We start from the raw sequence: 13,625 nt of genomic DNA on the forward strand, positions 1-13,625 counted from the left end.
ATCATTCCAACTCTTAATCCCTCATTTTCCCACTCTCCTTTCAGAAAACAGCAAAAAACAAACACTTAACAACAAGAATCCTTTCAACATGTTCTCATTAGGTATGCCTCCTGCAGAGATCCCCTAAAATGTCACAACAGAACTAGAACACAGAGTTGTATTGAGTTTGGAGACAGAAATACTAGTTCATTTCTAGGCCGAACCACAAATTTGAGGTTGTTCAGCTAAGACCTTTAGCCTCATACTAGCAACAAACAACCTCCTACATTTTCATCTCCTCAGCTCAGCCAGCACATAATTTATTACTTCACCGCTACTGCCTAATTCTCTCAGAATTCAGGTAAGACTATATCAAAAGATAGCACAGCCACACGGAGCATAAGCGTAATTTCACATCTAGATTACTACTTCCCTTGACAATTCTCTATACTCTGCTCTGCCCTTGAATCTGTTAACTGTGATCAGAACATGACACAAAAGAACTCAAGGCACAGAGCCAGGAATCCTTGGTGCTGGTCCCAGAAGTATCATTAACTTTGTGTACACCTTAGAAAAATATCTCAGTTGCTCTGGGCCTCAAGAACTTAATCTCCAAAACAGGAATACTTCCCTACCCTACCTATTTCTCAAAGGTATTGGTGAAAACTAAATGAAATATTATATGCAGAAGCATTACAAAAATATGAAATGCTAAACAAATATAAGAGAAAACAGAGGATAATGGAGCAGGGATATACATGTACCAAATAAAATAAAACATTTGCTTAAAAAAATGTATATTTGGTTTTGTGATCCATGATAGGCATCCTCAACTACAAATGTAAGTTAATTGATGTACAAAATAAAATCCCAAAGAACAGCTCTTATATTAAGAATATCACCAGAGACCTGATAATAACCTTGGGTAATTGAGCAGAAACTCAGTTATTCATTTAACAACTATTTGGTGAACACATAACCTAGGTGGGGCTTTGTACTGATTATGGAGACTATACAGGAAGTCCAAAAGACAGGGGGTTAAGCATTGACTGGAGCTAAGTGGAGATGCTTTCAAAATATCCAACTATAATGGAGACAAGCGCTGGAGGAGGGCCTTTTGTAAATAGGGAACATGGGAGAGATTTGAGCATGTTTAAATGCTCATAAGGAGTTAGTAATGGGAGAAGGTGAAGACTCAGGAGAGAGAGAAACAATGATAGGGAGATGTCTAAGAGGTAAGATTGGATGTAGGGTCCTAAGTAAGATGAAAAATGTTTTTTTTTTTTTTAAGACAGCGGACAGATGATAGTAGGAGAAGCTTAAAGTGATACAAAACAGAGTATTTGATGCAAGGCTTAGGTCAGCAGGTGGGTTAGAGTTCACAGAGAAGCAGCAATTTAAATTACAGAGAACTGTGATAGGAACAATAGTGGCCTCCACATCCTTATCCCCAGCACCTGTGAGTATGTTAAATTACATACAAAGGAGGATTAAGGTAGCAGTTGGAATTAAGGTTGCTCATCAGCTGGCCTTAAAATGGGGAGTGTAGCCAGGTTTATCCAGGTGGATCCAGCACAATCATAAGGATCCTTACATGTGGAAGAAGAGGCAGAAGAGTGTCAGAGTGATGAAATGTGACAAAGACTGGACCAGCCATTACTAGCTTTGAAGATAGAAGGGGGTCATGAGCCAAGCAATGTGGGTGGTTTCTAGAAGCTGGAAAAGGCAAAAAACAAAAACAAAAACAAAAACAAAAAAACAAAAAACCAGATTGTCCACTACAGTTTCCAGAAAGGAATGCAAACCTGGCAACATCTTGAGACCCACGTCAGATTTCTGAGCTATGTAACTGTAGGACAAATTTGTGTTGTTTTAAACTACCAGAGTCTGTGGTAATTTGCTACAGCAGCAATATAATCTAACACAAGAATCTCAACACAGAATATGAGAGTAATCTCAAAAAAAATCATAAAAATAAATTTGAATATAGAAAAGTGAAGAACACATAAAGGGTTACAATGGATCACTATAGAACTCGAGTTGGATAGGGGAGCCTGGCTGGCTCAGTGGTTTAAACATCCAACTTTAGCTCAGGTCATGATCTTGCAGTTTGTGGGTTCAAGCCCCGTGTTGGGCTCTGTGCTGACAGCTCCGACTGGAGCTGGAGGCTGGAGCCTGCTTCGGATTCTGTGACTCCCTGCTCATATTCTGTTTCTGTCTCTCAAAAATAAATAAATATTAAAAAAAAAAAAGAAAGAAAGAAAGAAAGAAAAGAACTCAAGTTGGATAAAGATGGGCTTAGTGAATTCTTAGGCCAGCCACTCTCATGGTTTCACTCCCAGTGTTACCTAACCCCAGGTCACCCCTTTCAGCAACTACCACGGTTGGCAGTTTTCACCCCACCCCAGCCTCATCTGTTCTAGTTAGATCGGAAAGATACTTTAAACTTTAAATTTCTCAATATTCATTTATATTTTCATATATTGTTATTTTAGTACATATGTTATTTTCTAAGTACGGTAAATCATATTTTCAGTTCCTTATACGTAGAACAGACAGTGCCTTATCAATAAAAATATACGATTCAGTGAGTCCTGCTATGATGCTTATTTATGAATTTGTTCCAGTGTGATTATCACAGTAAGAAATGAGCATAACACAAGATTTCTCCTTTATTTATGCATAATTTCATTGTGAGAAATGCTAGGAAGCCAAAGAAAGGTGCAGCCAGTTGAAGTGAGCCACACAGGAATACACAAAACATACACACACCACACCTTACATATCTTCCCGCTACCCCTGTGCCATGAGCCACACCCACTCTCAGATGGTGTTACAATTGTCCACCCTATTTCAGGTAAGCTTCCTTCCACCACTTGATAATAACCCACAAGCTACAAACTTGCTAACATCCACTTCCCAGTAAACTTCAGAGCTTCTTCTAGGTTAAGTGCCATATGCATTATGCTGTTTACATACATCTTAACTATATAAGATGCGTAAAATGTGCCACCATTTCATTAGTTACAATCATGAAGATTACTAGGACTGGTGGGACTCAACAGAGTACTTAGTTTACTGCTTGGGTGTTGCAATGGCAATCACAAGCAACTTCCAAGCTCTGCTTCTCAGTGGTGAAAGCCCACACCTAAGAAAACACATGGCCCAGCATCTAAGTGGGTGTTCATCCCAGGCCCCAGCAGAGACCCAGTGGTAACATTAGTTGTATGAATGAGTGAGACCACAGAGTCCCCTTCCCTCCTGTTTACTCATGTTTGATCTGACCCCTACATATGCCCCACTAAGTCACATGTGTACTCCAACTATGCTTTGGCCTGGCCTCTGCTGCCCAGCTTGGATCTCCAGGCACTGACTCACCTAACTGGTTTTTCAATCTGTCTTCCTCTCTCATTTGAGGCATTGATCTGGATTGTCCGCCAGTTTTTCTATACTGATGTTTTTCTATATAATCATTCCTACACTGGCATAATCTAGATACTCTGAGTATGGACAGAATTGAAATCTTTAATCCTTATACACTAAATTCCTCACTTCCATGATCTGCTCTGTACTGCTATTGCTCAGGACCCAGAAATGACCTTAATCCTAAACCTAAAGGCTGATAGAGCCAAGAATCCTAATACTGTAGGATTCATCAAGGTTGTGTTATTCCTTTATTTCTTTTAAGTTTACTTATTTGGGGGGGGGGGGAGAGAGAAAGAGAGAAAGAGAGAGAGAGAGAGAGAGAGAGAGAGAGAGAGAGAGAATATGAATGGGGGAGGGGCAGACAGAAAGGGAGACAGAGAATCCCAAGCACACTCCACACTGTCAGTGCAGAGCCTGATGTGGGGCTCGAACCCATGAACTGTGAGATCATGACATGAATCAAAATGAAGAGTCAGATGCTTAACTGACTGAGCCACCCAAGGCACTCCATGTTATTCCTGTATTTCAAGATCATAATCATCATTTCTCAGTAAAGTGATCCATACTACCAACCATCATTTAATAAACTATTCTCCACTAAGGTGTAACATTTTATAACATTTTTACTATTAGTGCATAAACCTCAACTGAAGTAGACCATTCCATATTCCATTTCCAGAAGTCTATTTTTCTCACTCAAGAGAAAGGAATAAGTCTGCCTCCTGGCAAGTTCAGAAAGTAAACAAGCACAGTGACTGTGATGGTAGCCTTGAATGGGAAGTGGCTTCAAGATGAGGAAAACAATTTGGGACTTACCCACAGCCCTGGTGACTGCAGGAACTGGCAAGAAAATAGAAGAGAGCCATTAAATTGAGGGTGAGTCTTGGAATACGTATGACATATCTCAGTTGCCAAACATGAAATTGGGGAAAAAAAGACACTTACCTGCTTACAGTTTCCTTTGTATATGTCATTTTCTAAGGAAAACAAAGATAAACATGACTGTGTGAGTTAATGACAGTTAATAGGCAGTACATAAAATGTACTGCATGGAAAACACTAATGCCCTTACATTATACTGTTATTTTACAAATCTATGTTGTTTTTCTCTATGGTTAAGCAAACAATTAAAGCAAGGTACTAATGATGCCAAGTTTGTTTTGTGACTGTGGGAATGTCCTGGCACTCAGTCTCTGTTTATGTTTCCAAAAGTTCCCGTGCTCTTTCTTCATGGGCACAGATTAATAGACTTTACTTGCTAATCATTCCAAAAAGATCTATAGATTGCGGAGATTGGTTGAGTTTTACATTAACCTTCCATGGACTTAGAATCAAAGTTTTTTGTGACCTAACATGTTTATAGAAACTCTCATACTAGAATAATAGGGACATGTGGATAAAATAAATGCTAAATCTGTTTCTCCAGAATTCAGACAAAAAGATAAATTATATCAATAATTGGATTTCTCCTCTGGGACATTCTAAAGTAAACTGTCCCTAAGTTTCCTCTAAATTAGTGATTTTGTTTTGAGGCCAATATAATAAAAAGAACACTAAGTTAGAAGACCTAACTTCAAGTCCCATTTTCTCTTGCTTAGATATGAAGGCAAACCCCCAAATCTCTCAATATCTCCTCTATAAAATGGAAAGACTATTACTCTAAATAACTCTCATGATATTTATAAATAACTCATTGCTCTTCTTGCTCTACAAACTCTCCTAGAATAATCTCAGCCAGTCTAAATGCTTTCAATTGCCACGTCAAGCCAGATGACTCCTACAGCTATATTTATAACCCAAACCACTCTCCTTGGCTTCAAACCTAAATCAGGCAATTCGCATTTCACAGATTGCTCAAAACAACACATTCAAAAGTGAACTCAATCTCCCCACTACATCTACAAAGCTGCTTCTGTGCCCAAGTTCTTGGTCTTAGTCATCCAGACTAGAAATGAGGAAGCTTCCCAGGCCATTCCTTCTTCTTCCACTCCCATCTGACCTGTCACAGAGTTCTACTAGTCTTTTTTCCTATTTGCATCTCTTGTGCTTCCTTTCTCTATCTTTTGTCTAGTTAGGACCCTCATTTCCTCAGATATGCAGTAATTACTAGTCTTCCTGCTCCAGTCTTGTTGCCTCCAATTCACCCCATGGTGTATAGAAACCATAATGACCTTTTTAATTCAAAACTGTCCAATCAGCCTCTGTGACTCACCTACTTATAATGTGGAGAACAAAGGCAGAAGAAATGTAGATAAATTTAGATTTCCTTATAACCTGCAGCCCATTGACAAACACTTGAGACAGGCAGAGTATGACATTTCTTCAGGAACTCTCAACTGTTTTAATGTCAATGCTTCGCTTGAGGTAAAAACAACCTTAGCTTGACAATAGCTAGGCCTTCAGGATCCTGTGAGTCTTCTTTAGCATTAGAAAAATATTTTTGCAAACTTCCCCTCGACTTTACCTCCCCCAAGTCCCAGGTATATAATCAGTTACTCAGGGCAATCCCAGGGCAGGTCTTCCTGCCCACAGGTCCTGTCACTTGTTCTGTAATAAAACCACCATTTTGCACCAAAGATACCTGAAGAATTCTTTCTTGGCCAGTGGCTCCGAATCCCATTTCCACATCAACAGTTTCTTATCATCCCCAGAGTTATCTACTCTTCCAGCTTCCAGTCTGATCTCTTGTCACTTATTGTCTACCCTTCCTGTATATTGGCCCAAGTCATTCCCTACCAACATCTGGCTTGTGCTATTCCCTCTGTCTGGACTGTTCATCCCAAACTCCTCATTCAGCTCACTTATACTTGTTATTTAAGATTCAATCCAGGTCTCATATCACCCCCCTTTGTCTCCATGTTGTACTAAATAATCATTGAAAGTGTATTTCCAACACCTTTAGATCTTACCAATCTAGAAGTTGCACTTGTAAAAAAAAAAAATACCTTCCAATGTAATATCACAAGAGGCTATTGTTAATGCTAATACTAGCTATACATTTGCTATACATCATCTGTATTTGCTGCTATGTCAACTGCTTCCATACTGTGGACACAACTGAGATGGGCAATGCTGACATAAATATAAATGTGTGCAGATATGCGTATTTTTTTTTCAGTTAATAGCTATTCCATATTAGCCACTGCAATTTGCAAAAGTGGTAATGACTAGAAGGAAGGCCCAATGGTAAAGGGTAAAAAAATAACTGTTTTAAAAAAGAAAACTATGTTTGATTTTAAGCTCCAGCCCATCTGGTTTTATAATCTAGAGTAAGGAATAACTCTGATGCCTAATGTTCTTATCTATAAATTGCGGATATTAGTAACTCCTTGTAGAGTTGTTATTAAATATGCTTTTAATAAGCTTAATATGTGGCCTGGTACATGGTACATACATAACTGGTAGCTATTCTCATATTTATTAATATTGAGCAGTTAAAAACATAACAGAAGAGGGACACCTGGGTGGTTCAGTTGGTTAAGTGTCCGACTCCAGCTCAGGTCATGATCTCAAGGTTCATGGGACAGAGCCCGCATCAGGCTCTCTGTTGCTAGCATGGAGCCCACTTTGGTTCTTCTGTCTCCCTCTCTCTCTGCCTCTCCCCCTTCTCACTCTCTATTTTCTCATAATGAATACATGCATGCTACATGAAAAGGGAAAGGTGGGCAGGTAATTTGTCTATATGCATGCTTATTTATCCTTTGCTAAGAATAAGATAGCTCTAAAAGAAGGAAAATAAGTAAGCAAATTCATTAAGTAGAATCATATTTATACTTTACTAAACATTTATTCAATGAACTATATCTTAGTGTCATTGGTAGCTACTCTGAATTGATAATATGCAAAACCTTGGCAAGAGTGACTCTCGCAGACTTATACTCTTAACCTAAACCTTTGCTGAGTATTATTTCCAAATATTTACATTTATAAACATAAGCCCGAGGCTCTTACTGGGTTAACAATGTTCATTTTAACAGCCAGAGCTAGGGATACAAAGACTCGGCCATGCCCTATGGCAGCTCACTCAAATAGCCTAATTCAACAACAAAAGTAATGCAGGTGTTTGGTGTTGCTCTTTCTTCCTTCAAGCCTGAGCTGTGTGTAGGCACTCATACAATAGTCCAGCAATTCTGCCCTTGTTAGTACACTTACCTTCATAATTAAATTTCTATGTTCCACAGACTGACTAAAATTTGTGCCCATTTCAAATATAGTTGTGTTTCCATCCTCACACAAATTCATCCAGTAACGATATTCCTCACGTCCAGGAAGTCGATCCCAAAATGTCCGGAAGGCTTCCCAGACAGCTTCCTGACACACTGGACAACAGACAAAGAGGAATTTTTATGGAAAGTACTTTCAGGTTCTCACAATGATCATGAACCTATTTATTCGGATTTCCAAGGCACTCTTGCCCAGTGTCCATTCTAGAAGGACATAGGAATGATTCTCAAAGTTCTTCTGTTTATGTATGTCCAGTTTAAACTTTTCAGATATGAAGAGAATGTGCACTCCCCACTCCTTTCCTTTACAGAGGAATTTAATTCACTTTCTAATAGGCAGGGTTTTTTTTTTCCCCCATCTCTTAAAAAAAATCCACGTTTGTGCTTTATGAGAGTGAAGCAGATGTTGAAAATACTTAAAAAGGCAAAAAAATAAACAAACTGTGATATATCCATATGATGCAGTATTATTCAGTGATAAAAATAAATGAGGTTTCAAGCTATGAAAAGACATGGTGAAGACTTAAATGCATATTGCTAAGTAAAAGAAGCCAGTCTGAAAAAGCTACATACTGTATAATTCCAATGATGTGACATTCTGGAAAGGGCCAAAGTATGAAAATTGTAAAAAGATCAGTGGTTGCCAGGGGCTGGGGGAAGGGAAAGACAAAGAGGTGAAGAACAGTGGTTTTTTTAGGGCAAGGAAGTCACTCTGTATGACTCTGTAATAATGGAAACACATCATTATACGTTTCTCAAAACACAATACGAGCTCTAATTAAGAATAGTGTGTCTGTCCATTTTGGCTCATCAATTGTAACAAATGTGCTACACTAATACAAAATGCTAATAAGAGGGAAAAATGTGTGTGTGGAAGAGTGGCAGTATAGGTAACTCTCTGGACTTTCTGCTCAATTTTTCTGTAAACCTGAAACTTCTCTAAACATTAAAATCTATTAACTAAAAAAAAGATAGAAGTAGAGAACAAACGGGTGGTTGCCTGAGGGGAGGGAGGTGGGAGGATACCAAATGGGTGAAGGGAAGTGAGAGATATAGGGTTCCAGTTATGGGATGAATAAGTCACAGGAATATAACTCACAGCATAAGGAATAGAGTCAATGACATTGTAATAGCATTGCATGGTGACAGATTGTAGCTACACTTGTGGTGAGCATGGCATCATGTAGAAACTTGCAGAATCACCACCTTGTATATTTGAAAGTTTAGTTATTTATTTTTATTTTTTAATGTTTATTTTTGAAAAGAGAGCATAAGTGGGGGAGGGGCAGAGAGAGAGGAAGACACAGAAACCAAAGCACATTCCAGGCTCTGAGCTGTCAGCACAGAGCCTGACATGGGGCTCAAACCCACGAACTGTGAGATCATGACCTAAGCCAAAGTCAGACACTCAACCCACTGAGCCACCCAGGCGCCCAGAAACTAATTTAATATTGTATGTCAATTACACTCAAAAAAATTTTTTTACGATATGAGGACTAAAAAATTAATGATTTTTAGGAAAAATGTACTACTATATTAAAAACAAATTCAGTCTATCTGCTAAGTTATTCCAAAGCATCAAATCTGAATGGATGCTAAACAGACTGTCTGCACATTTTGTATACATTAAGTATATTGGTTTCCTGTAACCATTTCATTGGCCAAATGCCAGACACTGTGGACAACAGACAGACTGAGATGGGAGGGAAGAGGAGCAGAGCGATAAGGGAGAGAGAAGGGTTTAAATGCACAGAGATCAAGACCATTATTTTTCATCTCAAGAAAGCTGAATGCTTATGCAGTAACATATTGAGGTGGAGCCCCTGAACTCACAGAGTCAGATCTAAATTCTAGCCCCAGCTTCATAACCACAGGTAACTTACCTAGCCGGTCAGCGCTGCAATGTGCTTTATTTATTTATTTGAGAGACAGCGAGCGAGCGAGAGACAGAGTGAGCAAACTCGAGTCGGGGAGACAGGGAGAGCAACAGAATCTTAAGCAGGCTCCATGCACAACACAGAGGCTGACACCGGGCTCAATCCCACAACACTGGGATAACAACATGAGCCAAAATCAAGAGTCAGAGGCTCAAATGACTGAACCACCCAAGCGCCCCTCATCCCTCTTATTTAATTGAATAAATGATTACTGCCTTACCTACCTACCTGTGAGAGTATTTTATAAATCACATAGTGCTACATGAATATCAGTGTTATAACCATAATGGATTCTGGGTGTCTGACAGTTGTTTGATGGAAGAAGATAGTCTAAGCCAAAGAACAAGACTCGAGTTTTAACAGAGAGGAAAATATATGAATATTTAAAGTTTCTCCATCAATTGATTTTTCAGGGTTAAAATAAACCTTTGTTTGCAAACTTAGTTTTCTCTTTCAGTGAACTAACTGCATCCTTATAACTGTTCTTTCGAACTTGTGATCATACAGTATACAGAAGAATCCAGCCAAGGCTGACTGAGACAGAGCTGACCACCTGCAGATTCATAGTTCTTCCTTTCTTCATCCTAAAACTTCCAAATGAAAATTTAGTGCCCACCAGAAGACAATGCAAAGGTGAAAGTCTAGGTTGGTAAAAACTAAAAAAAAAAAAAAAAAAAAAAAAAAAAAATGAACATCTGTAAGGTCTGGTTATGAAATAAAGTGATTCAAAGAAACTATAAAAAATATTGTGACTAGCGATCCTAAAATTCATATGGAACCACAAAAGGCCCTGAATAGCCAAAGTAATTTTGAAGAAGAAGACCAAAGCAGGAGGCATCACAATCCCAGACTTTAGCCTCTACTACAAAGCTGTAATCATCAAGACAGCATGGTATTGGCACAAAAACAGACACATAGACCAATGGAATAGAATAGAAACCCCAGAACTAGACCCACAAACTATGGCCAACTCATCTTTGACAAAGCAGGAAAGAACATCCAATGGAAAAAAGACAGCCTCTTTAACAAATGGTGCTGGGAGAACTGGACAGCAACATGCAGAAGGTTGAAACTAGACCACTTTCTCACACCATTCACAAAAATAAACTCAAAATGGATAAAGGACCTGAATGTGAGACAGGAAACCATCAAAACCTTAGAGGAGAAAGCAGGAAAAGACCTCTCTGACCTCAGCCACAGCAATCTCTTACTCGACACATCCCCAAAGGCAAGGGAATTAAAAGCAAAAGTGAATTACTGGGACCTTATGAAGATAAAAAGCTTCTGCACAGCAAAGGAAACAACCAACAAAACTAAAAGGCAACCAACAGAATGGGAAAAGATATTTGCAAATGACATATCAGACAAAGGTCTAGTATCCAAAATCTATAAAGAGCTCACCAAACTCCACACCCGAAAAACAAATAACCCAGTGAAGAAATGGGCAGAAAACATGAATAGACACTTCTCTAAAGAAGACATCCGGATGGCCAACAGGCACATGAAAAGATGTTCAGCGTCGCTCCTTATCAGGGAAATACAAATCAAAACCACACTCAGGTATCACCTCACGCCAGTCAGAGTGGCCAAAATGAACAAATCAGGAGACTATAGATGCTGGAGAGGATGTGGAGAAACGGGAACCCTCTTGCACTGTTGGTGGGAATGCAAATTGGTGCAGCCGCTCTGGAAAGCAGTGTGGAGGTTCCTCAGAAAATTAAAAATAGACCTACCCTATGACCCAGCAATAGCACTGCTAGGAATTTATCCAAGGGATACAGGAGTACTGATGCATAGGGCCACTTGTACCCCAATGTTCATAGCAGCACTCTCAACAATAGCCAAATTATGGAAAGAGCCTAAATGTCCATCAACTGATGAATGGATAAAGAAATTGTGGTTTATATACACAATGGAATACTACGTGGCAATGAGAAAAAATGAAATATGGCCTTTTGTAGCAATGTGGATGGAACTGGAGAGTGTGATGCTAAGTGAAATAAGCCATACAGAGAAAGACAGATACCATATGGTTTCACTCTTATGTGGATCCTGAGAAACTTAACAGAAACCCATGGGGGAGGGGAAGGAAAAAAAAAAAAAGAGGTTAGAGTGGGAGAGAGCCAAAGCATAAGAGACTGTTAAAAACTGAGAACAAACTGAGGGTTGATGGGGGGTGGGAGGGAGGGGAGGGTGGGTGATGGGTATTGAGGAGGGCACCTTTTGGGATGAGCACTGGGTGTTGTATGGAAACCAATTTGACAATAAATTTCATATATTAAAAAAATATATATTGTGACTGAATAACCATACAATAAAACCTTGGATTGCAAGTAACTTGTTCTGTGAGTGTTCTGCAAGTTAAGCAAACACTTTAAATTTTAACTTGATAAACGAGCAATGAATGGCAATACGAGTAGCACATGATGCCTAGTGTCACATGATCACAACTAAGCCAGTGGTGTTTCTCTCTCTCTCTCTCTCTCTCTCTCTCTCTCTCTCTCTCTCTCTCTCACTGCAGGATTGTGGGTGATCCTCTCCCATGCTCAGATGCTCAATCTCAGGCTGTGGTGTTTGGAAGCAATCAGTGATTTTTCAGAATGTTGGTAGGTGCCCACAACTGGCACTAAAGCATTTTTTGCCACTTCAAAGCACCTGTGGACAGTCCTTTGCTTTTCCATACAAGAGTTTGCTTAGGAATGCTTTGCTTCATTCTAGGTCAGGCTGCCTGCAGATAGAGACCCTTTCCTCTGCTGCCTTATTGCCGGTTACCTTAAATACAGCATATGACAAAAGGTTATTAATACTGTATTGTAGTCAACATCTGTGCGAATGTATACAATTGTCCCTATGGCCAAAAAGAAGATTCCACTGAGCCAATAGATAGCAGTGATTCTGTTAGTGATAGGGAAAGTCCTACACAATTACCCTCCTCTCTCTTGTCTCCCTCACACCAGCCACGAAGGTTTTCAAGGGTAAGTGCGGTTATTTTTCCTTCTATTTTGTGTTTTCTTTATTATTTTGTATTATATTACAGCATTGTAATATTTTTTAATCTTTTTAATGTTTGTTTATTTTTGAGAGAGAGAGAGAGACAGAGCATGAGCAGGTGAGGGGCAGAGAGACAAGGAGACACAGAATCCAAAGCATGCTCCAGGCTCTGAGCTATCAGAGCATGATGCAGGGCTTGAACTCATGAACTGTGAGATCGTGACGTGAGCCACAGCTGGACGCTTAACCGACTGAGTCACCCAGGTGCCCCAGTATTGTAATCATTTTTATATGAATATTTTTGGCTTGTGGAATGAATCATTTGGGTTTCCATTATTTCTTATGAGGAAATTTGCTTTGATATACAAGTGCTTTCAATTATAAGCATGTTTCTAGAACAAATTAAGCTCACAAACCAAGGTTTTACTATATATCTCTATAGAAAGAAAAAAAAATCTCAATAACTTATTTACAGTACACACAGAAAATAATTTGAAATATGAAGGCTAATATTATGAAGATCCTAAGAGAAAAGACAGAAGAACATTTATATGACTTGAGGATAGGCAAAGCTTTCATAAACAGGACATAGAAAGCAACAACTATAGGGGCACCTAGGTGTCTCAGTTGATTGAGTGTCTGACTCTTGATTTTGGCTCAGGTCATGATCACAGATTGTGGGATCGAGCCATGCATCTGGCTCTGCATGGAGTCTACTTAAGATTCTCTCTCTCTCTCTCTCTCTCTCTCTCTCTCTCTCTCTCTCTCTGCCCCTTGCTTGCTCTGTCTCTCTAAAATAAAATTTTTTAAAAGCAGCAATTATAAAAGAAAAAAATAGAAATTAGAATTTATCACAATTAACAACTATTTATCAAAGACACTATTAATAAAAAATGGATAGGCAAATGATACCTCTGGCAGAAAATATTCAAAATACATATATGACACAGAACTGGTATTTAGGATATTTAAAGAATTTCTACAACTCTCTAATAAAAAGTCAAACAATCCAATTTTTAAAACAGGTAAAAGGGGCGCCTGGGTGGCTCAGTTTGTTGAGTGTCTGACT

General features: G+C 39.0%; 1 protein-coding gene across 5 annotated transcripts in view; it reads right to left on the bottom strand.

Annotated features, from left to right (window-relative positions):
• The window catches only part of IMPG2 (interphotoreceptor matrix proteoglycan 2), an 85,076-nt gene that overhangs the window by 62,185 nt on the left and 9,266 nt on the right, over positions 1-13,625 (bottom strand). For 2 of the 5 annotated variants that reach the window (XM_045036859.1, XM_045036858.1), the window contains exons 3-5: positions 7,558-7,724; positions 4,351-4,382; positions 4,222-4,245 (exon numbers count right to left, since the gene is read on the bottom strand). The exons of 1 other annotated variant lie outside the window; for it this stretch is intronic. In XM_045036859.1, coding sequence (XP_044892794.1) covers positions 4,222-4,245; positions 4,351-4,382; positions 7,558-7,724 — 223 coding nt within the window. Of the gene's footprint in view, positions 1-4,221; positions 4,246-4,350; positions 4,383-7,557; positions 7,725-10,118; positions 10,197-13,625 lie in introns of those variants that run through there. 2 more of the 5 variants (XM_045036861.1, XM_045036860.1) reach the window with 2 other exon arrangements.

This window comes from Felis catus, chromosome C2 (assembly GCF_018350175.1).
Source record: "Felis catus isolate Fca126 chromosome C2, F.catus_Fca126_mat1.0, whole genome shotgun sequence".
Lineage (NCBI taxonomy): Eukaryota > Metazoa > Chordata > Mammalia > Carnivora > Felidae > Felis > Felis catus.